The sequence below is a fragment of the Dipodomys ordii genome, unplaced genomic scaffold, assembly GCF_000151885.1.
Source record: "Dipodomys ordii isolate 6190 unplaced genomic scaffold, Dord_2.0 Scaffold17, whole genome shotgun sequence".
Taxonomy (NCBI): domain Eukaryota; kingdom Metazoa; phylum Chordata; class Mammalia; order Rodentia; family Heteromyidae; genus Dipodomys; species Dipodomys ordii.
Genome location: NW_012267233.1, coordinates 15275015 through 15299242, shown reverse-complemented (window position 1 = coordinate 15299242; position 24228 = coordinate 15275015). Strand labels below are relative to the sequence as shown.

General features: G+C 39.7%; 1 protein-coding gene across 2 annotated transcripts in view; it reads left to right on the top strand.

Moving 5' to 3' along the window:
• Positions 1–24228, top strand: part of Dpy19l4 (dpy-19-like 4 (C. elegans)) — a 59676-nt gene that overhangs the window by 7292 nt on the left and 28156 nt on the right. For both annotated transcript variants that reach the window (XM_013012430.1, XM_013012431.1), the window contains exons 3-10: positions 1583–1707; positions 5102–5192; positions 6043–6164; positions 6263–6408; positions 9021–9144; positions 17343–17477; positions 21108–21239; positions 21334–21432. In XM_013012430.1, the coding sequence (XP_012867884.1) occupies positions 1583–1707; positions 5102–5192; positions 6043–6164; positions 6263–6408; positions 9021–9144; positions 17343–17477; positions 21108–21239; positions 21334–21432 (974 nt within the window). The remainder of the gene's footprint in view (positions 1–1582; positions 1708–5101; positions 5193–6042; positions 6165–6262; positions 6409–9020; positions 9145–17342; positions 17478–21107; positions 21240–21333; positions 21433–24228) is intronic.

Here is a 24228-nt window from a genome sequence, read left to right as displayed (position 1 = left end):
TTTTTAAATAGGGTCTTGCTTTTTAAATCCTGGCTATATTTGGACCTTAGTATGCCTATTTTAAACTTTTTATTGTTGCTGGGATGATAAGCACACACTATCTGTCTAGCTTCCCTCTGTTGAGAGGCAGTCTCAGGATTGTTCTGCCCTTTTTTGGTAATCTTAGCTTGTCAAGTAGCTTAGCATAACAGGCTCTCACCAGTGTGCCCAGGTTGAGAAGGAGTTTCATGAACTTTTCTCATGATCATCAAACTATGATGCTCCCATATCCAGGCTCTTAAGTAGCTAGGATTATAGATGTGAGCCACTGGAACCAGCTTGATTACTTTTTTTTTCTCTTCATGGTACTAGGGTTTGAACTCAGCCTCACTATTTGATAGGCTAGGGCTTGATTCTTACCTCTAATTATGCTTTTCACTAATTATTTTGGAATTTGAATCTAGCAAACTTTTCTGCCAGAGCTGGTTTTAATTTTTTTTTTTTTTTAAAAAGAGGTAGCCGAGTAAGAACAGCAGCATGTACGTGGTATTCAGGTAAGGGGTAGGTTTATTCAGTAGACCTGCTGGGACCAGGCAAGGTTGGCACTCCATGTGGCTGGGAAAGGCCTGGGAATGAGAGAGAGCTGGGAAAGAGAGAGAGGAAAGAGAGAGAAAAAAGCTAGAAAAGAGCAGAGAGAGAAAGCAGAGAGCTAGAAAAGAGCAGCGAGAGAGCCAGGGCTGGTTTTAAACTGTAATCCTTTATATCTCAGCCTCTGTTAAAGAATCAGTATTTTTAAGTGTGTAATCCATTAGTGTTTCATATACTTACCTTAATAGTGCTTAATAGATTTACTTAGTACTTAATATCTTATGAAACCAGTATCCAGAACTTTTTTATCACGCAGAATCTAGACTTTAACCTTTGAAACTATTTTGGAGTTATAGAATTGAGCCCACACTACAGTTTCCAAGTTTTATCCTCCCCCGCACAAAGTTGCCAATATTTTATATTAATGTACATTTGGTACAATTAATGAATCATATTGGTACATTTCTGTTAACTAAAGCCAATACTTAGAGTTTTTACTTAATGTTTTTAAAATTTTCTTTTTAAGGATTCCATATAGCATGTAGCACATTGTATTTAGTTGTCATATCTTCTTCAGTTCTTTTTGGCTCTTCTAGTTTCGGGCTTTTTGTGTTTTTTGGATGTTTTTTTGGTCGTGGGACTTGAACTCTGGGCCTAGGCACTGTCCCTGAGCTCTTCAGCTCAAGACTAGCACTCTGCCACTTTAGCCACAGCATTACTTCTGGCTTTTTCTGTTTATGTGGTGCTGAGGAATCGAACCCAGGACCTCATGCATGCAGTCTACCACTGAGCCACCTTCCCAGCCCTTTTCATGTTTTCGATGATCTTAATAGCTTTCATAAGTTGTAGGCAGGTATATATATTGTAGGATATTTCTCTGTTAGAATTTGCCTTTCTTAGGACTAGACTAGGGATGTGTGTTTTTATAAAAGAAACTTTTGAGTTAGAATGCTTTTCTTCCGTATCATATCAAGGGTACATATTACCTTTTGGTTACTTTAATATGCTTTTTCAGATATATTATTTCAACGCTTTGCAAAGCTTTTCATTGGCTGTCTTGCAGCAGTTACTAGTGGCATGATGTATGCACTCTACCTGTCAGCATATCATGAACGGAAATTTTGGTTTTCCAACAGGCAGGTAAGAAGAATTTTGAACATATAAAAATGACACAGTAGTTAAATATTTGAATGTTTGCTAGGATGTAAAAAAGCAAGTCTGTTAAATATGACAAGTGCTCTTTTATTTATGACTATTAAAAATGATATAAAAACTTTTGAGAACATACAGCTTTAAAATATGTCATAGGATAGATATCATCTCATGGAATAAAAACTACGGAGGTACTCTTCTGGTGAAGTTCATTTATCAGGGACAGACTGTTCAAGAAATTCCTGCTCTCAGTTTATTAGAACTGGATCTAAGTAAGTTCTCATGAGACTGAAAATAGAAGTAGGCAGATCAAGATTGCACATAGTATAATTTATTGAGAAATATATACAGTGTGTTGCAGTAAGCTAAGTGAGATTTAGATCAGAAGGATGGGTCTTATTATAAGATCAGAACAAAGGTAACTTTACCCAAGCCAGAATGTACTTGGTTTATCTCATGCTTACATCAAGTACTTTAGGCACATTCTTGGTACTGTGATTCCACATACCAGTGAAATGGTTTTGTCTATAGAATGCTGTGAAACTATGGGAGAAAACAAACCAAGGTTACTCTGAGGCAGTCAAGGCAGTCATGTCTCAAGATAGCTGTGGTCAAATCAAGCTACCTCCCTACAGCAACTTTCAATAATAATAATAACCTACAGCATTCAGTCAGGCTCTTAGTAGTTTAGACGCCTCACATTTCAGAAATTTGTGTGGAATTTCAGCATATATATATATATGCATATACACACATACTATGTTATGCATATGATATATATTAAATATATGTATGTGTATACATTCAAACACCTTTTTCTTTTTGGTAGTGAGAGTTGAACTCAGGGCTTCACACTTGCTAAACAGGTACTTTACCTCTTGCGTCACTCCATCAGCTGCTCTTCTTTGCACTGGCTATTATTACTGTTTTCTTTTTGTCAAGCTGAAGACTGAACTCAGGGCCTTGCACTTGCCAAGCAAATGCTCTTCCACTGAGTTAAATCCCCAACCCCTGCATTGGTTATTTTTAAGCTGGGTTCTTGCTTTATATCTGGACCACAAACCTCTTTTTTTTGTCTCCCATTCATAGTTGCAGTGTTTGGTGCAAATGCCCATGCCCACTCACTGTGTTTTCCTCATAATTGGGGTGACAGGCATGTAACATTGTACCTAGCCCTTGGCTGAAATGGAGTCTTGTGAGCTGTCGTCATGACTGCCATCTCTGTCTTTGAAGTAGCTAGGATTGCAAGCTTGAGACGCCAAGCATGATTAAATCATATAAATTTTTTGAGTTGTATTATAGCATTTTTGAAAGGGTTAAAATAATAAAATAATATTAAGATCTGGCCTCATCACTATGTTTAATGTTTGGCTTTAAGTTATGTGTATTTTATGGACTTTTAAATCCTTATAACAATATAGTGTAATGTAGTTATTATCTTTTATTTTGTCAATGGGGGCTTAAACTTAGAGCCTGGGCAATGTCCCTGAGCTTTTTTGCTCAAGGCTAGCATTCTACCAGTTTGAGCCACAGCACTACTTCTAGTTTTCTGGTGCTTATTTAAGGATAAGGGTCTCATGGACTTTCTTGCCTAGGCTGGCTTCGAACCTCAATCATAAGATATTGGCCTCCTGAGCAACTAGAATTATAGGCATGAACCACTAGTGCCTGGCTTGTTATTACCTTCTTATATAGTGAGGTATTTGGGGATGGGACCCAAGTCTAACATCGTATTTGTGTATATTTCACATACACTTTGTAAAATACTTTTAGTGTTTCTCTGTTTTTACTATTACCCCTTAAGTGAGGTCAACTATCGAGTCTTCTCTCCCTCTCCCTCTCCCACTCCCTCTTTCTTACCTTTCCCTCGCCTCTACCTGTGCCTGCCTTGGGGCTTGATCCTGGGCCTTGACCCAGCCTGGCCTCTGATCCCGAGTTATTTTGCTCAAGGCTAGTGCTCTACCACTTATACCATAGCTCCACTTCTAGTTTTTTGATGGTTAATTGTGGAGATAAGAATCTCATGGTATTTTTTTTCTGGGCTGTTTCAAACTGAAAAAGATCCTCAGATTTCAGCTTCTTGAGTAACTAGGATTACAGGCATGAACCACCAATGCCCAGCTTTTGTTTTATTTTGTTATTTCTCTTTCTCTGTCTCTCTGTCTCTCCATCTCTCAGTGGTACTGGAGTTTGAATTTAGGACCTTGTAAGATTGCTAACAGGCACTGTACTATTTGATCCATGACTCACATATTCTCTTTTATTTTGTTGGTTGTGAAGCTTGAACTCAGGGCGTGGATGTGTCGCTGAGCCTCTTAGTGCTCAAGGCTAACGCTACCACTTGAGCCACTGCACCACATCTGGTTTTTGAGTGGTTAATTGGAGATAAGAATCACAGGGACTTTTCTGCCTAGGCTGGTTTTGAATTGCAATCCTCAGATCTCAACCTCATAAGTAGCTAGGATTATAGGCATGAACCACTTGTCATGTCAGTGCTCATAAAATTCCAGATTTGGAAACACTTAGGATTTCAGATTTTTGCAACTCCACTGGTTTTATGCATGAAAGCAAATCATTTGATTTAAAAAGCTATCTTCAGTGCTAGGGATATAGCTTAGTGGTAGAGTGCTTGTCTAGATTGTACAAGGTCCTGGGTTTGATCTCTAGCATGGCTAAACAAATAAAAATTATAGACTTGTAAAATGTTTATTCAGTGTAAAATATACATAGTATCCTAATGACCACTGTAGTTTTAGTTTTCACAACTTAATTTTAGGACTTCTTTTTTCCTTTTGCTGTGTTGGGGTTGGGATTTAAACTATGGCCCTTGCGTGCCAGGCAAGCTTTCTACCACTGAACTAGTCTTGCTAGTCTTGAAGTCTTGCTTATATTTCTGAACATTTATTTGAAAAGCCCTGATTAGGTATCTGCTGATCTGGAAAAGTACTAATTATAGTCTTGTTAATCTAGGTACATAAATACATGGAATAGTAATAGCAAATGCTACCTTCTTCATGTATTTATTTTTGTGTTCATGTATTTATCTTGTATTTTTGGCTTTTGACACTAATTTATTGTCTGAATTACTATTTTTGGTATAGGGAGGCCATTCTGTTGGTTATTCTTCTAGATTTTTTTTACAGGTAGAACAAAATGATGTATGAATTACAATCCATTTGAGACCTTTAGTGTTTCATTAAAATGTTGCCAGATTATTGAAAAATTTAGCCTCTTTGTTAATGTTTGTTAGAGGGAATTCACTTATCCATGAATAATAAAAGGTAAATAATATCATGTTAATTTAGAAAATGAGGTGAGAAAAGGAAGATTATAGCTGAAATTTAAATACTTGTTCTTAAATATTCATTTTATTTTATTTTAGGAGCTTGAACGGGAAATCACATTTAAAGGTGACAGTGCTATTTATTACTCCTATTATAAAGATATGTTAAAGGCACCTTCATTTGAAAGAGGTATGGTAATCACAGATTTTTGTTGTTGGTGGTGGTAGTGGTGGTGGTCATCGGGCTTGAACTCAGGGACTGGGTGCTGTCTGATCTATTTTGGTCAAGACTAGTGATCTACCACTTGGATCTACCACTTTGAGCTTGACTTCCAATTTTCTGGTGCTTAATTAGAGATAAAGTCTCACAGACTTTCCTGCCTGGGCTGGCTTTGAATCATGATTCTCAGGATTACAGGTATGAGCCACCAGCACCCAGCAGTTGTATTTTTTTTTCTCTCTCTCTCTTTCCTTTCTCTCTTTCTCTCTCTCTTTCTTTTTCTTTCCTTCTTTCTTTCTTTCTTTCTTTCTTTCTTTCTTTCTTTCTTTCTTTCTTTCTTTCTTTCTTTCTTTCTTTCTTTCTTTCTTTCTTTCTTTTTTGTGTGTTCCTGGTGCTTGAACTCAGGGCTTGGATTCTGTCCCTGAGCCTTCTGTGCTCAAGGCTAGTGTCCTACCACTTGAGCCACAGCACCATTTCTGGCTTTTTCTTTCTGTGTGGTACTGAGGAATCAAACCCAGGGCTTCATGCATGCATGGCAAGCACTCTACCACCAAGCCATATTCCCAGCCCAGCAGTTGTATTTTTGATAACAGTTTTCTAAATTCTAACATTATTTTTCAATATTGGGCCCTTAGAATGTGGGAGTTTATCTTAGAATGTAACGTTATTCCGCCATAATGTTCTTAATAAAAAACGTCATAGGGTATGTATTTGGAATATCATTAATAGTAAATATTTGAATATTTGTTGAACAGTGAGTGATATGTTTAATCATTATAAAAGCAGAATTAATAATCTGGAGAAAAATCTTTCTCTTTAGGTGTTTATGAGTTGACACACAATAACAAAACTGTCTCTCTGAAGACTATAAATGCAGTACAACAAATGTCTCTATATCCAGAACTTATTGCCAGTGTTTTATATCAAGCAACTGGTAGCAATGTATGTATTTTTCTTTTGCTTTAATGTCTCACATACTTCAGAATCCTCAAATTGTTTAATGTCATCCTGTTTTAACTCCCTTTCTTTTTTCCATTTAGGAGGTTATTGAGCCAGTGTATTTTTATATTGGTATTGTTTTTGGATTACAAGGAATATATGTTACTGCTTTATTTGTTACAAGTTGGCTTATGAGTGGAACATGGCTAGCAGGAATACTTACTGTTGCATGGTTTATTATTAACAGGTAAGATAGGTATTTTAATTGATATTTATAATTTTTTTGTTATTCTGTTAGTCAGAGTTCTGAAGTGTTTCTTCTTCCCAAGACTCCCAACTCTAATCTCAAACTTGTTATCATTCCTGTATTATCCTGCATGGCATAGTTTACGTTAAAGTAGGAAGATTACCCTTTGGGCCTGATCTAATTAATTATACAAGCCCTTAGGAGCAGGGAGCTTTCTTAAGCTTCTGTAGAAGGATAATCAGAGATATTCAAAGCACAAGAAAGATTCACTAAATTATGGCTGGCTTGAAGCAAGGAGGAAGTAAATTCTGCCAGTGAGCTTTTTTTTTTTTGCCAGTCTTGGGGCTTGAACTCAGGGCCTGGGCACCGTCCCTGAGCTGCTTTTGCTCAAGACTAGCACTCTACCAATTCAGCCACAGCACCACTTCTGGTGTTTTCTGTTTATGTAGTACTGAGTCATCAAACCCAGGGCTTCATGCATGCTAGGCAAGCACTCTACCACATAGCCACATTCTCAGTCTGCAGTGAGCTTATTTTTAAGAAGACTGCAAACCCCTGATGAGAACCATAACCCTGGCTGATGCATTGATATTAGCTTAGTCAGAGTGAGAATTCAACCATACTCTCTTGGCCTTTATGAGCCAATAGATTTATTTTGTTTTAAAGCTGTTATCTTTATGTTTATTTGTCACTTAATCAACAGTTAAAAATTACACCAGTTTGGGGGCTGGGAAGGTGGCTCAGTGGTAGAGTGCTTGCCTTGCATGTATGAGGCCCTGGGTTCGATTCCTCAGCACCACATAAGCAAAAAGAAAAAAGCTGGAAGTGGCGCTGTGGCTCAAGTGGTAGAGCACTGGCCTTGAGCTGAAGAGCTGAGGGACAGCGCTCAGGCCCCATGACCGGACCCAAAAAAAAATTACACCAGTTTGTATCTTTTGAAAATTATTAATTTACTTATTATTATAGAGGTAATGTACAGAGGCCCTCTCCCTAACCCTTTGGAAGATATACACTTAAATACACCATACATAAGGTGAAGAAACAGAATCATTAAAAACTTAAAAAAGAAGAAAGAGCTTGTTTTTATCTTAGTGTGTATATTATTTAGATAAATATGAAGAGGCTCTTAGGCATTGTGCCTTTGTGTTTCTCTCTTAAGAGTATCCTCTTTTGTTCTGTGTATATATAGAATTCTGTCAGTTTTGTATCTCTTTGCAGACATAGCAACATAGGCATGTGGCTAAACCTCATTTATCCATCTGTCCATCCATCCATCCACTTACTCATGCACTCACCACCTACCTAGCTGCCTGCCTAGTTATCTACCTACTACCTATCTATCTGTATACCAGAGTTTGAACTCAGTGCCTCCACCTCTTGCTAGGCTTTATCGCTCCAGTTAGTGTCCTACCACTTGAGCTATACCTTCTGTTCAGTGGTTTTTGCTGGTTAATTAGAGATAAGAGTCTTGGATTTGTAAGAATAGGCTGGCTTCAAACTGTGATTCTTAGATCGTAGCCTTGTTAGGATTATAGGCCGGAGCCACCGATGCCTGTTTCCAGTGTTTCTTTAATCTGAAACTTTTATCTAAAAGTTAAATGGGCTCAAGAACAATTCTGGCTAGGATATGTTGTTTATAGTGGTACAGGCCTGACATTCCAGTGACAAAAGGAAGCACAAATAGGATTGCAGTACAGGCCAGCTCAGGCATAAAATTAGACACTTTCTTGGAAATAACCAATGCAAAAAGAGTTTGGCAGAGTGGCTCTAGTGTAAAGGGCCTGAGTTCAAAATACAATACTGCCGGGGGGTGAAGGAAGAAGACTTTGTGTATTTGTGACTCTAGGAATTTTCAAAAGTCTCTTGGTTTATCACATAAAAGATTACTACGTTGGATGCTAAGAGTTGAGGGTCATGGTTCAAAGCCAGGGCAGGAAAGCCCATGAGACTATCTCTAAATAACTACCAAAAAGCCAGATCTGGTAGAATGCTAGCCTTGAGCAAAAAGAAGGCTCGGAGACAGTGTCTAGGCCCTGAGTTCAAGCCCCAGGACAGATGCGTGTGCACACCCCCCAAAAATTACTGTAAAGGTAATTCTAAGTACCTTGTTGACTGAACAAAAATTAAACTTGTTATCAGAAGTATTATATTAACATTTGTGCCCCCTACCAGCCATAGGACCTTGATTTAGTCACATCTTTGAGCTTATTCCTTTCAAAAGCATGTCAGAATTTTGCATCTGCCAGGCTGCTGATTGTGGTGTAGATTGTGCTCTAGAGATTGTAGATAAGGGAAGGAATATTAGTCTATATAGAAATCTATACAAACAGTGCCTTAGCTAGGGTCAGGTTTGCTCAGAGCAAGCATGCCTTTTGTCACTGAGGTCCATCTGTTTATAAGTTTAACAGAGTGACACTCTACTTTCTTGGGTAGGAGGTGGGGTGGGACAGTATGATTTTGCTCATGATATTGTCTAAGTAATGGTGGATCTGTCTATGCCTACTTGACAGGATTGTTAGGAAGAACAGTGAGATATTTTTGAAAGTGCCTTTGAAAAGTATAGTACTAAAATATAATGCCTTGCTTTTGCTGTTATCTGTGGTTTATTTTAGGGTAGATACAACAAGAATTGAATACTCCATTCCTTTAAGAGAAAACTGGGCACTACCATATTTTGCATGCCAAGTTGCTGCACTTACTGGCTATTTAAAAAACAACTTAAATACCTATTCAGAGGTAAGACATAAATCTGTTTTATCCATCACAATTAATTCTGATGCCTCACACATGTACATAATTTTACAGCTAGTAGTAATAGGATTTGTTATGTTAATTAAAGTCTAACAGCTACATAACAAGGGATATAGTTAGATATCCATAATAAAGGATATATAAAAGATATACTACAAAATAACAGATATAGTGGCCAGGTGCTGGTGGCTCACACCTGTAATCCTAAATACTCAGGAGGCTGAGATCTGAGGATCATGGTTCAAAGCCATCCCAGGCAGGAAAGTCTGTGAGACTCTTTATTTCCAATAAACCACCAGAAAACCGTAAGTGGCACTGTTGATTAAGTGGTAGAGAGCTAGCCTTGAGCTGAAGTGCTGAGGGATTTGTTTCTTAAACTCCCTGTATATAATGGATATTAGGCCTTTGTCTGATGCATTGCTGGTAAATACCTTTTCCCAATTGGTTGTTTGTCTTTCTAGTTGGGTAGCTATTTCTGTAGTTGTGCAGAAACTTTTTATTTTAATGTAGTCACATTTGTCCAGTCTCTACAATCTCTTGTGCCCCTGGGACTCTGTTCAGGAAGTTCCTGCCTGTGCCTATAAGGTCTAGTGTTTTTCCTATTATGTCCTGTTTGATGTTGAGGTCTTCAATCCATTTTGAGTTGATGTTAGTGCACAGCGACAGCCTGGGATCTACTTTTAGTTTTCTGCATGTGGCCGCCCAGTTTTCCCAGCACCAGTAGTTGAAGAGGCTGTTTTTTCCACTGTATGTCTTTGGTTCCTTTGTCAAGTATCAGTTGACTGTAAATACATGGTTTTATTTCTGGGTCTTCTATCTATTCCATTGGTTTTCTGGACTATTTTTGTTATTATGCCTTTATAGTAGAGCTTGAAATCTGGTATTGTGATACTGTCTGCATTACTTTTGTCTAGAATTTCTTTGGCTATTCTAAGTCTTTTGTTGTTCCATATGAATTTGTGGATTCTTTTCTCTATTTCAGTAAAGGTCATTGGAATTTTGATGGGGATTGTGTTGCATTTGTATATGACTTTTTGGCAGTATGACCATTTTCATGATAGTGATTCTATCTATCCATGAAAATGGAAGGTCTTTCCATTTCCTGGGGTCTTCTTTGAGTTTTTCTTTAGATTTTTATAATTTTCACTAAATAGATCCTTTATGTCTTTGGTTAGGTTAATTTTTAGGTATCTTACTCTTTTTGAGGCTATTGCAAACAGGGTTGTTTATAATCATTTGAGTGTCTTGGATGTTTGTTGAAATTTTTCATGTGGCATTCCTGATCTTATTGATTTGAGTCTCCTCTTTTTATTTTTGTTACTCTTGCAAGATGTCTGTCAGTTTTATTAATTTTTTTTCAAAAAAACAGCTTTGTTTTATTAATTTCATGTAGGTTGTGAAATTTCTATCATTAATTTCTATTCTTATCTTGGTTACTTCTCTCCATCTAGTAACTTTAGATACAGTTTTTTCTTGGTTTTCTAACAGTTTTAATTGCATCATGAGAGTATTTGCTTGAACTGCTTCTCTTTTCTTGATGTATGCACTAAGGTCAATAAACTTCCCCTCAGCACTGCTTTTGCTTGCTGTGTCCCAGAGGTTCTGTTGTGATGTATTTTTATTTTCATTGAACTGTAGGAACTTTCTAATTTCTCCTTTAATTTGTTCTGTGACCCCGTTGTTATTCAGTAGCTTGCTGTTCAACCTCCATGTATTTGAGTAAATTCTGCCAAATGCTTTGTTGTTAAGAACCAGTTTGATTCTACTATAGAATACATGGGATTATGTCAGCCCTCTTGTATTTGCTTATGTTCTTTGTGTGAACTATGATATGATCTGTTTTGGAGAAAGTTTCATGGACTGCTGACAAGAATGTATATTGGGTCGTTGTTGGTTGGAAAACTCTGTAGATGTCTGTTAAGTCCGTTTTGGGATATGGTGTCATTTAGTTCAGAGGCTTCTTTGCTTATCCTCTGTTTGGTTAACCTATCCTTTGGTGGGAGTGAGGTATTAAAGTTTCCTACTACTATTATATTTGGGTCTATCTTGTTCTGTAAGTCTGAAAGTATTTGTTTGACATATTTAGGGGCTCCATTGTTGGGTGAATATAAATTGATGACTATGACTGTTCCTTGTATTAATATTTAATGAACTTCTTTGTCTTTTTGTGCTGATTTTATTTTATTTTATTTTATTTATTTATTTTTTTTGGGTCTGGTCGTGGGGCCTGAACTCTGGGCCTAGGCGCTGTCTCTCAGCTCTTCAAATCAAGGCTAGCACTCTACCACTAGAGCCACAGTGCCACTTCCGGCTTTTTTCTTTTTGCTAATGTGGTGCTGAGGAATTGAACCCAGGGCCTCGAGCATGCAAGGCAAGCGCTCTACCACTGAGCCACCTTCCCAGCTTTGTGCTGATTTTAATGAAAAGTCTATTTTGTCAGAAATCAAAATGGCAATCCCTGCCTTCTTGCTGGGTGTATTTGCATGGAAGATCTTCTTCCATCCCTTTACTCAGAGTTTGTTTTCTATCTTTGGCTGTGAGATGGGTCTCTTGGAGAAAAAAAAAATGGATGGATCTTGTTTTCTGATCCATTCTGTGGTTCTTTCTCTTTTGATTGGAAAATTGAGTCCATTAATGTTTACAGTTATTATAGAGAGATATGTTCCCTGCCATTTTCTTGCTTTCCTGTATTTTGCTTCTTTCTTTTTCCTGTGCTTTCTAAATTGATCTCCTAGTGATTTCTATCTCATATGGTTCTCTGATCTTGATTGTTTTCTTCAGATTACATTCCTTCTTTTCATATTTTTTGTAGTGCTGGCTCATTGTTCATAAATTCCCTTAATTTTTCTTCATTCTTAAAAGTTTTAGCTTCTCTGTCGAATGTCAATGCTACCTTCGCTGTGTATACTAGTATGGGATGGCAGTTGTTCAGGACTACATAGTACCTTTTTTTTTTTTTAATTGTGAGAATACCTTACAGAGGATTACAATTACATGGGTACATAGTACCTTTTTTTTGGGGGGGTGGCTAGGGGAGTCCAGTCGTGGTGCCTGAACTCTGGGCCTGGGTGCTGTCCCTCAGCTCTTCAGCTCAAGGCTAGCGCTCTACCACTGGAGCCACATCATCACTTCCGGCTTTTTTCTTTTTGCTTATGTGGTGCTGAGGAATCGAACCCAAGGCCTCATGCATGCAAGGCAAGCTCTACTGCTGAGCCACCTTCCCAGCCCCACATAGTACCTTTTGAGGCTATCTTTTCATTGAGGGTTTGTGTGGAGAAGTTCACAGTGATTCTGATTTTCTTTCCAGTGTAATGTAGTGCCTTTGATTTTGTAGCACTTAAAAATCAGCTGTTTGCTACACAAGTCTAGTGTTTTTTACTATGATGTATTTCTTCTAGAATCCTATTAGGTGTTCTGTATGCTTCTGTTATGTGAGTGATATTTTTCTCTTTTTAAGATTGGGAAATTTTTCTGTAATAATCTTACTGAATAAATGTTGCATCCTTCTATTCTTACATTCCTCCCTCTCAACAATCCCAATTATGGGGCTGGAAAGATGGCTCAGTGGTAGAGCGCTTGCCTTGCATGCATGAGGCCCTGGGTTCAATTCCTGAGCACCACATAAGCAAAAAAGAAAAGAGCCGGAGGTGGCGCTGTGGCTCAAGTGGTAGAGCGCTAGCCTTGAGCTGAAGAGCTGAGGGACAGCGCCCAGGCCCAGAATTCAGGCCCCACTACTGGACCCCCCCAAAAAAAATCCTAATTATATGAAGATTAGATTTCTTGGCTTAGTCTGCCAGTTCTTAGACTTCCCTTTGGTAATTTCTAAGTGTTTTTTTTTTTTTTTCCATATCTGTGACTTTCTTCTACAGCTCCTCTTTTATCTTCAACTTCTTGATATTCTATTTTCCATCTCATTTATTCTGTTACCTATGGCTTCCATTGTGGTTTGCATTGTGGAAATTGAACCATTTATAATTCCTATATCTGTTCTCAAAGTGTAAATTTCATCTTTTAATGAGATATATACTGTGTCCTTTTTTTTTTTTTTCTTAGCCAGGCCTGGGGCTTGACCTGAAGGCCCTGGGCACTGTCCTGAGCTGCTTTTGCTCAAAGCTAGCACTGTACCACTTGAGCCACAGCACAACTCGGCCATTTTCTATTTATGTGGTACTGAGGAATCAAACCCAGGGCTTCATGCACTCTACCACTAAGCCATATTCCTAGTCTGCTGTGTCCATTTTTGTCTGCATTTCTTTTTTGAATTTCTGGAACTTCTTTGAAATTTTGTCTCTGTGTATTTCTTTGACCAATTCTGTCATCATATCTTTAATTGTTCATTTGTCCTCCATTTCTTCTTCATTCTCCCTGGAGTTCTTTTCTGGATTGCTGCAGGTTTTTGGAGATGGTATGCTGTCTTGGCTGTTGAAATCTTATAATCTTTCATTGTGATTTACGCCTTTGGGCTCAGGGTTTGTCAAGGCCGTGTCCAAGCTCTGCTTCTTGGTGGGCAAGTGGCAGCCTTTGCTCGGCTCTGGGTTCCTTCACACTGGGTCACCAACTACACTGAGTCCCCAGGCTGGCGTGCACCCAGCCCCAGACTGCCTGAAAGGGACTCTGTTCTGCAGCAGGGACTGAGCAGGTTTCCAGGGTAGGCATTGGCTTCAGAAGGGGAAGGGTGCACTGGGTTTTTTTGTTCATTGGCCCTGGATTATTTCTCTCCCCCCGAGTGGCTGGCGCTTGGTCCACACTTGGACCGCCTGGTCTTAGGTGCGCGTGCGCGCGTGTGCGTGCGCGCGCGCGCTCTGCCTACTATTGGCACACTCACACAGTTCGCAATTCTAGACGGGGTGGGGGTTTCAGCAGCTCCATCCAGGGAGCAGCGCCTCCCTCTGTGTTAAGCACGTTGCCACGAATTTTGCTTCCTGACGGGCTGACACGCAGGCGCACTCGCTTGGCGGATCCCTGTGGCCGAGCAACAGTCCTCGCACCGGCTGCTGCATGCGTGCACACACCACTGTTCCCGGCAGGAGAGCCCCGCCAGCCGCTGGCCTGTGTGTGCACTCGGGTAGCCAGTGCTGTGTGAGACACAGTCCCTGTGGTCTTCCAGCGGAAGCCGGCAGGCGGGGTGTGCGCGATGGGGAAGGGCTGTAGCCCCTTTGGCCCCGTGCAGTGTGGGGTTCCTTCTTGGGCAGGTCCAGCTCTGGGAGGCACCGTCAGCGCTGGGCTCCTGAGGGCTCCCTAGGGCGAGGGCGGAGGCCCCCAGTGGGGTACTCGCGGATCCTGGGTCTGGTTGAGGGCCGTCCGGCGGTGCTGCGGGAGCTCTCCGGAGCAGGGGTCGCGGTGCTGTGCCTCCAGTCTGTCTCTGCGCTGTCCAGCTCCCGCACTGTGCGTGTCTGGGTTCTGCAGTGCGCTGGTGGTCCTGACGTCCCGGCAGCCACGGGCCACTTCGGGCGAGGGGTGGGGAGGGATCTTAGTGGTTTTCCATCTTTGTATGTACAATTTATGAGCTTTCTTTTCTTTTCTTTTCTTTTCTTTTTTGGGTCCGGTCGTGGGGTCTGAACTCTGGGCCTGGGCGCTGTCCCTCAGCTCTTCAGCTCAAGGCTAGTGCTCTACCACTTGAGCCACAACGCCACTTCCAGCTTTTTTCTTTTTGCTTATGTGGTGCTGAGGAATCGAACCCAGGGCCTCATGCATGCAAGGCAAGCGCTCTACCACTGAGCCACCTTCCCAGCCCCGATTTTTCTTTTTTGTAATAGAATGAGAAAGGTCAAGTTTCAGTCTCCTAAAAGTAGGTAACCAGTTTTCCGAGCACTATTTGTTATAGAGGCAATTTCTGGTGATGTTTTGGCTTTTTTGCTGAAAAGTAGATGACTGTAGCTGTGTGGTTTTATTCTAGAGGCTTCTTTTCTGCTCCATTGGTCTTTGGGTCTGTTTTTGTGCTAGTTTTATAAAGCTGCTTTTATGGTTCTGTAGTATAATTTGAAGGCTCTCTGAGACCTTCAGTGTTGCTCTTTTTACTCAGATGTGCTTTTGCTATTTGGAGCTTTTATGTTCCCGTTTGTGAATTTTCAGGTTGATTTTTCTATGTCTGTGAGGAATGACAGTGGGATTTTGATGAATATTGCATTGAATCTGTAGATTCGTTTCGACAGTGCGGCTGTATTTACAATATTGATTCTGCTAGTCCATGAGCATGGTAGGTCTTTTTGTCCTCTTGTGTCTGTAGTTGTTTTTTGTTGTTGTTGTTGTTTTTTGTTTGTTTGATGTGTATTTCTGTCTTCAAGCCTTTTGTATGTATTTGCATTGGTGCTGGTGCTGGAACTCTGTCTCATGCTTTCCGTTAACTTTTTCGCTTAGTGCTGGCACTGTATCACTACTTGACCTCTACTTCCAGCTTTTTCCTGGTTAATTGGAGATAAGAGTCCTGTGGATTTACCTGCCTGGGCCAGCTTGAACTTCAGTTCTCAGATCTAAGTCTCCAGAGTGGCTAGGATTATAAGCATGAGCCACCAACACCTAGCTAAGACTTCTTTTTACCATACCTTTAGTTTGAGAATAAGCTCTTGGCGTTAACACTTTGTTTGAGCAAATGGTACTATTTCCCCCAACCCTATCCCCAGGGGCTCCCCAAAGTGATCTTGGAATATTCTGTAGGTTAATTGGGCTGGATTTGGATTTGAGCCTTCGTTAATTTCTGGAACCAGATTCTCTGGATTTGCTGATCTCAGGCATGCATATAACAGTTATGATTGTTCTACATTTGAAGGCTTCCAGAAAATTTTATATATAGCTATGGTGATAGGAGAAGCTGAAGTTTCTGTATTTCATCAGTGTGGAGCCCTTCTAAGCTTTGCGGTTGGTATTATTTGACCAACTGATTCAGGATACTGGAAAATTCTTTTATCTGGTGATGACTGAAGCGTTTCTCACTGAATTTTATCATTGAATATACGCAGCTAAGTATGAAAGATTTAGTTGTTTTTTTCCTCCCCAATTTATTATTTTAGAGGTGATATACAGTGGGGTTATCTTTACATACATCCAGAATTAAGTACATTTCCTTTCGCATAGTGTCATCTTTTCCCTCATTCTCTCCCATTCCCTCCCTCCCATCTTCACCCATGAGTTGCATAGTTCACGTTCATCATTGTCCAGTGCAGCCAGTGATTTCCACTGGTGCACTTTTCACCGTCTTTCCTCTGATCCTGTGCCCTCTCCCACCCTCCCTCAAATGTGCACGTGAGTATACTATATATAAGGTAAAGAATACAGAGTCAACAACAAAATTTTAAAAAGTGCTTTTTTTCCATATTGAAAGATTTAGTTTTACAGAACAAAATTCTTAGTTTTCTTGACCTTTATTTTCTTTTTGATCATTTGCGGGGCTTGAACTCCGGGCCTGGGTGCTGTGTCTGAGCTCTTTTGCTCAAGGCTATTGCTCTACTACTTTAAGCTATAACACCACTTCAGGTTTTCTGGTGATTAATTGGAGATAAGAGTCTCATGGACTTTCTGACTGCCTGGGTTGGCTTGGGACCATGATTCTCAGATCTCAGCCTCCTTAGTAGCTAGGATTATAGGCATGAGCCACCAGTGCCCAGCTTTGACCTGACCTTTATTATCTTTCTCTTTGACTGTTATCAGAACAAGATCACTGGATACTCATTACACCCAGTGGGGGGAATGGGAATAAAAAAGTAAACCCACAGAAGGAGAGATTTTCTGGAAATACATTTTGTGACAATGAACTTGTCAGAGACTTGACTACTCACTCACTAAAGGGTTATTTGGGAGATGACCTTGGAAGGACAGAACTGATTTTAGCCAGGTATATTTCAGGCAAGAACAGTGAGCTCTTTTTAATATTTAGCAGAGGAAAACAGCTGCAGGTTTTTGTTTTTTATTTTTTTATTTATTTTTTTGGCTGGTCCTGGGGCTTGAACTCAGTGTCTAGGCACTGTCCCTGAGCTTCTTTTGCTCAAGGCTAGCACTCCATCCCTTGAGCTACAGCACCACTTCCAGCTTTTTCTGTTTATGTGGTCTTGAAGAATTGAATAGTGTTCAAACTGAAATAGAAACTTAATTCTTATTCTCAGAATAAAGTTTAAAAATCTTAAGATTTTAATAATAATTTTAAAAATAAAAGAAAGCCATTGATATTTATAGTTTTTTTTTTTCTGTAGAGGTTTTGCTACTTGTTGATGAGTGCTTCAACTTACACCTTTATGATGATGTGGGAATATAGTCACTATCTCTTGTTTCTTCAAGCAATATCTCTGTTTCTTCTGGATATAATTTCAGTGGAACAAAGTGACAAGGTATTGTGATGCTTTAAAGTAATGAATTAAATCCTGAGAATAAACACCATTTTTACAATGTTGGATCTTAATCTACTATTTTTTTAATCACTTGTATTTTGCTGGTTCAGAACCCTAATGAGTACCAACATTTAAGAAACACTTAAGAACATTTAACATTTAAGAACAGAAAGAGTTTAACATATGCTGGGTGCCCGTGGCTCACCCCTGTAATCCTAGCTACTCCGGAGGCTTAGATCTGAGGATTGAGGTTCAAAGCCAGCCCGGGCAGGAAAATCTGTGAGATTCTTATCTCCAATAAACCACTAGAAAAGCGGAACTGGCGCTGTGGCTCAAGCGGTAGAGTGCTCGCCTTGAGCTGAAGAGCTCAGGAACAGCGCCCAAGCCCAGAGTTCAAGCCCCACAACCGACCAAAAAAAAAACAAAACAAAGAGTTTAACATAAAGTACTAATAACCAAGTCTGGAAATGTACTTTAGTGATAGTGTGCTTGTAAGAGTGTGCAATGTTGGGCTGACAAAGTGACTCAGTGGTAGAGCACTTGCCTTGCATGCATGAGGCCCTAGGTTCGATTCCTCAGCACCACATAAGCAGAAAAAAAAAAACAACGGAAGTGGTGCTATGGCTCACGTGGTAGCGCACTAGCCTTGAGCTGAAGAGCTGAGGGACAGCACCCAGGCCCAGCATTCAGACCCCACGATCGGACCCCCCCTCAAAAAAAAAAAAAGAGTATGCAATGTCCTGGGTTTAATATCCAGAAAAAAAAACAACTAAGCAGAGGGTGGATAATGCAGTTGTAGATACTCAGTATACTCAAGAGCCCAGGTTTAATCCTCACCACCTTAAGGCCATAATGTCCATGCAAAAAAAATTATTAATCAAGTATAAAGCCATTAACTTATTAATGGATTATTTGAAAGGGTAGTGTTAATATGGACCTGAAGGTGGCAACCACAGAATAGTGCCAAGGGAGCATTGTGAAAAATAAGGAATTATTAAAACTTCAAAACTTAAGGAGGGCCCCACACATGGAGCTGAAAGGACATAACTAAGAGGAAGTCACAAGGCCCTTCTCCTTCTAGCCTTACACATAACTAAGAGGAAGTCACAAGGCCCTTCTCCTTCTAGCCTTACACATTTCCTATAGCATCAAGTGAAAAAGTCAAAACATCGACTGCCAAGTCCTAACCCTAGAATATTACAGGGTAGAAAGTAGAAGAAGTAAAAGTATGAGTTTATAGATCATTGTGTTTCTGGCTCAAAAACTGGCATACATCTGTATAGAACCAGTGTTTAATCAAGAACAGAACATTACCAACACTTTAAAGACTCCAGTACTGTCAGTTATTATTTTATTACTTCAGTCTACACCTTGACACCACCTATAGATACCTACCATCCTGGCTTTTATTTTTAATAGACTTTTTTATTTTAATAGACTTTTATTTTTAATAGACTGTCCCTGAGCTCTTCAGACCAAGGCTAGCGCTCTACCACTTGAGTCACACAGCACCACTTCTGGTTTTCTAGTGGTTTATTGGAGATAAGAGTCTCACAGACTTTCTCAAGCCCAGGCTGGCTTTGAACCATGATCCTTAGATCTCAGCCTCCTGAGTAGCTAGGATTTCAGGCATGAGCCACAGTGCTCATGTAATTTTTTTTTTTGGTTGTGGGGCCTGAACTCTGGGCCTGGGTTCTGTCCCTCAGCTCTTCAGCTCAAGGCTAGCATTTTACTACTCGAGCCATAGCACCACTTCTGGCTTTTTCTGCTTTTGTGGTGCTGAGGAATCAAACCCAGGGCCTCATGCATGCAAGGCAAGCATTCTACCACTGAGTTACCTTCCTAGTCCCTCTTTTTTTTAAGAAAATAAAACTTTTTTTTCCATTTCTTGGAGTTCATTTTGATCAAGATTATTTTATATGATCAGAGGTTATTAAAGCGATTAAAAAGTTAACACTCTGAGCCGGGCGCTGGTGGCTCATGCCTGTAATCCTAGCTACTCAGGAGGCTGAGATCTGAGAATCGCGGTTCAAAGCCAGCCCGGGCAGGAGAGACCTTGAGACTCCTATCTCCAATAAACCACCAGAAAACCGGAAGTGGCGCTGTAGCTCAAGTGGTAGAGTGCTCGCCTTGAGCTGAAGAGCTGAGGGACAGCACCCAAGCCCAGAGTACAAGCCCCACGACCGACAAAAAAAAAAAAAAATTAACACTCTGTCTTTCTTTTTTCCTATCTAATGCTCTTTTGTCTTAATTTTGCCTTTTTAAAATCGATTAACTTTATAATACATTAAAGTACTCAGTTTTAGAAAAAAACACCACTAAGATATAACCTCCTGCAAGGTCTTACAGTAAGGACATTGTGTTTAACTTTCTTTTTTAATTGGAATTATACAAAACAATAGTTTTCATTGTGATTGTATCAACTTCCTTTTTACTTTTTTTGCCTCTTTTTTCTTGAGAATCTTTTTTTTATTAATGCTGGTACTTGGGCTTGACCTTAGGGTTTGGGTGCTGTCCTTGGGTGTTTTTGCTCAAAACTAGTGCTTTATACTTGAGCCATAGCTCTACTTCCAGTTTTTTGTCATTAATTGTAGATAAGAGTTTCATAGACTTTCTTGCCCAGGCTGGTTTCAAACCGCAATCCTTACATCTTAGCTTCCTGAATAGCTAGGATTACAGGTGTGAGCCATCAGTGCCTGGCAAATCTAATTTTCTGTGCTCACTGTTATGGAAGCAAAAAGCAAAAATACTTTTCTTTGATGGTATATTTTATGGTAGTAAACTTTTTACTATATAAGTTTTTTTTGGGGGGGGTCAGTCGTGGGGCTTGAACTCTGGGCGTGGGTACTGTCCTTGAGCTCTTTAACTCAAGGCAAGCTTTCTACTGCTTGAGCTACAGCGCTACTTCTGGTTTTCTAGTGGTTTATTGGAGATAAGAGTCTCACGGAGTTTCCTGCCCAGCTGGCTTTGAACGCAGTCCTCAGATCTCAGCCTCCTGAGTAGCTAGGATTACAGGCGTGAGCCATTGGTGCCCAGCTATATAAGTTTTGAGTACTTTTTAAGGTTATAATTTTAACTTACACAACTTGAGGTACCATAGATGACTTACTTAGAGGGAAAGCCAAGTGACATTAAGTCAGAGAGTAGCATTAAAGGTGGTTCTTCCAGTTGATTTCAACACTCATGGTTTTAAAGCTCTTTAGTTTGAGAGAGTTCTAAGAAATAAATAATAAATTCATTATAAACCGTAACATTAAAAATACGGATTGGACCATATGCTGGTGGCTCACACCTATAATCCTTGCTACTCAGGAGGTTGAGATATGAGGATTGCAGTTAGAAGCCAGGCCAGATAGGAAAGTCCCTGAGACTCAGAAAAAGCCAGAAGGGGTGCAGTGGCCCAACTGGTAGAGCATGATCCTTGAGCCAGAGAAGCTCAGGGACAGAGCCCAAGCTGAGTTCAAACCAGGATCAGGGAAAAAAAAAAAGATTGGAAATTTTGTAACTGTGTCCAAATTACAGTAAAGCATTTCTGGTATAATTATAGTAAAATAAATCTTAAACCAAATTAATGAAGAGATATGTAATAAATACATTTTATTATTATTCATTTTATTTTTGTTCCAACAGGTTCATGAAGTATATAAAATCTATATATTTTCTCTCTTTCTGGGATATTTACTACAGTTTGAGAATCCTGCTTTACTTGTTTCTCCTTTATTAAGTTTAGTAGCAGCCTTAATGCTTACTAAGTGCCTTCAGGTAATAACTCTGCATTTTTTCATTCTTGTTACTTACTGGTAAATTGTAAAGTTTTTTATATCTTCTTTGTTCATATGATTTTTTTTCCCCACAGCTGAATGTAAAGAAAGGAACTTGTGTAGCGAAAATGATGAAAGTGATTAATTTTTACCTAGTGTGTACTCTGACAGTGACACTAAATGTTATAATGAAGGTAAGTAACTCTGAGATTCAGACAGTAGAGCACATATAGTAGAGTATATAATGTATTTCATATGTTAGGCTAAATATTAATGAGAATAATGAGATAGTAAAGTAATGAAGTCTATATAGTATAATTTATTTCATTGTTACATTTCTATACAGGTTTATACGGTGTTATAATCCATCTCTCCATCCAAATCTCACTCCCCTCCCCCCAAATAGCATCTCCAACAGGTTCCTGGTTTTATAATATTCAACCACCTTTATCTTCCCCACCAGTCCAATTTCCTCCTGCTAGTCCCACCACTCACGTCTATTTTCCTTCCACTCCATACCCTTGTTGATCAACAGACTTCATTGAGTTTCATTATACTGCCTTCATATGTACTTGCTGTGTATTATAGTTACTCACCCTCTTTCTTTTTCTTTCTTTCTCTTTTTTAGAGCATTTTTATTTATTTGTTTATTTTGCTAGTCCTGGGGCCTCACTCAGGGCCTGGGCAGTGTCTCTGAGCTTCTTTTGCTAAAGGCTAGCACTCTACCACTTGAGCCACAGATCCACTGAGCTACTTCCAGCTTTTTCTGCTTATGTGGTACTGAGGAATCAAATCCAGGGCTTCATGCACGTTAGAGAAGTACTCTACCACTAAGCCATATTCCCAACCCCTGTCTCCCCGCTCCTTCTCCTCCTCCCGAGTAGTCACTTAAGATAATTCATGTAGCCGGGCACTGGTGGCTCATGCCTGTAATCCTAGCTACTCAGGAGGCTGAGATCTGAGGATCGCGGTTCAAAGCCAGCCCTGGCAGGAGAGACCGTGAGAGTCCTATCTCCAATAAACGACCAGAAAACTGGAAGTGGCGCTGTAGCTCAAGTGGTAGAGCACTCTCCTTGAGCTGAAGAGCTGAGGGACAGCGCCCAGGCCCAGAGTTCAAGCCCCACGACCGACCAAAAAAAAAAAGATAATTCATGTTCACGGTTTAACCCATGCAAGCAATTACAGTTATGCATGTTATGGATCCTGATAAATGTGTGGATATGTGTATACACGTTAAATATGCATATGTAATTAGATAAGAATATGTTTATGAATACGTATGTATTTTAGTCTAAGTTCCATGTATTGTGTTTTTCTTTTTCTTTTTTGATTTGTTTTACTTATTTATTTTTGTGCCAGTCTTAGGGCTTGAACTCAGGACCTGGGCATTGTTCTTGAGCTCTTTTGCTCAAGGCTAGTATTCTACACTTGAGCCACACAGGTCCATTTCCATCTTTTTGGTGGTTGATTGAAGAGTCTCACGGCCTTTTTTTGTGCCCAGGCTGGCCTCATACTGTGATAATCAGATCTCAGCCTCCTGAGTAGCTAGGATTACAGGCATGAGCCACCTGCACCTGGCATTTTTCTTTTTCTTTCCTTTTTCTTTCTTTCTTTCTTTTTTTTTTTTTTGTCGGCCGCAGGGCTTGAACTCTGGGCCTGAGCGCTGTCCCTTAGCTCTTCAGCTCAAGGCTAGCACTCTACCACTTGAGCCACAGCACCACTTCCAGTTTTCTGGTGGTTTATTGGAGAGTCTTACGGACTTTCCTGCCCAGGCTGGCTTTGAACCATGATCCTCAGATCTCAGCCTCCTGAGTAGCTAGGATTACAGGCGTGAGCTACCAGCCACCAGCTTCTTTATGTATATATTTTTTCTGAACTTATTGAATATTATAACTTCCAATTGCATCTATTTTTCTATAGATAACATTTTATCTTATTTTTTGCTGGTCCTGGAGTTTAAACTCTGGGCCTCGGCTCTGTCCTTGAGCTTCTTTTGCTCAAGGTTAGTGATGTACCATTTGAGCTACAGTGCTACTTTTTGAGTAATTTTTTGACTAGTTTATTGGAGATAAGAGTCTCATGGATTTTCCTGCCCAAGCAGCCTCCTGAATAGCTAGGATTGTAGGCATGAGCCATCAGTGCCCAGCCATAATTTTGTTTTTTATGGCTATGTAATATTTCTATGTGTTTGTTTCTGTGTGTATATATGTATGTTTACTGATTGATTACTCAGTGGGAGTACCCAACATTAGATGAATGATTCCATTGTGTGACTATACTTAGATTGCTTTGGTATTCAGGGTCTCTTTGATTCCATATAAGCTTCTGTATCGATATTTGTGGTTCTGTGAGGAATGATAATGGATTTTATGTGATGAATTTGTACATTGCTTTTGGTATTTGACCAGTTTTACAGTATTAATTCTGCCAAACCATTACCATAGGTATCTTTCCACCTTTTGATGTCTTCAATTTTTTCATCAAGGATTTGATAGAGGTGTTTTACTTCCTTGGTTAGGTTAACACCTACATATAACCTAAGTGTTAGGTATTTTATTGGTTTGGAAGCTATTGTAAATGCAATTGTTTTCCTGATTTTTTAGCCTGTTTATTGTTGATACATAGAAAAGCTACTGATACTTTGGGGTATTGATTTCATACCTTACTGTTCCAAAGGTATTTATCAATTCTAGAAGTGTTTTTTTTTTTTATTTTTGTTTTGTTTTTTCCAATTGTGGGGCTTGAACTCTGGGCCTGGGTGCTGTCCCTCAGCTCTTCAGCTCATGGCTAGTGCTCTACCACTTGAGCCACAGTGCCACTTCTGGTTTTTTCTGCTTATGTGATGCTGCAGAATCAAACCCAGGGCCTCATGCATGCAAGGCAAGCTCTCTACCACTGAGCTACCTTCCCAGCCCAATTCTAGAAGTATTTTGATGGAGTCTAGAATCTATTAAGTACAGACTCATGTCATTAGCAAATTAGGATAATTT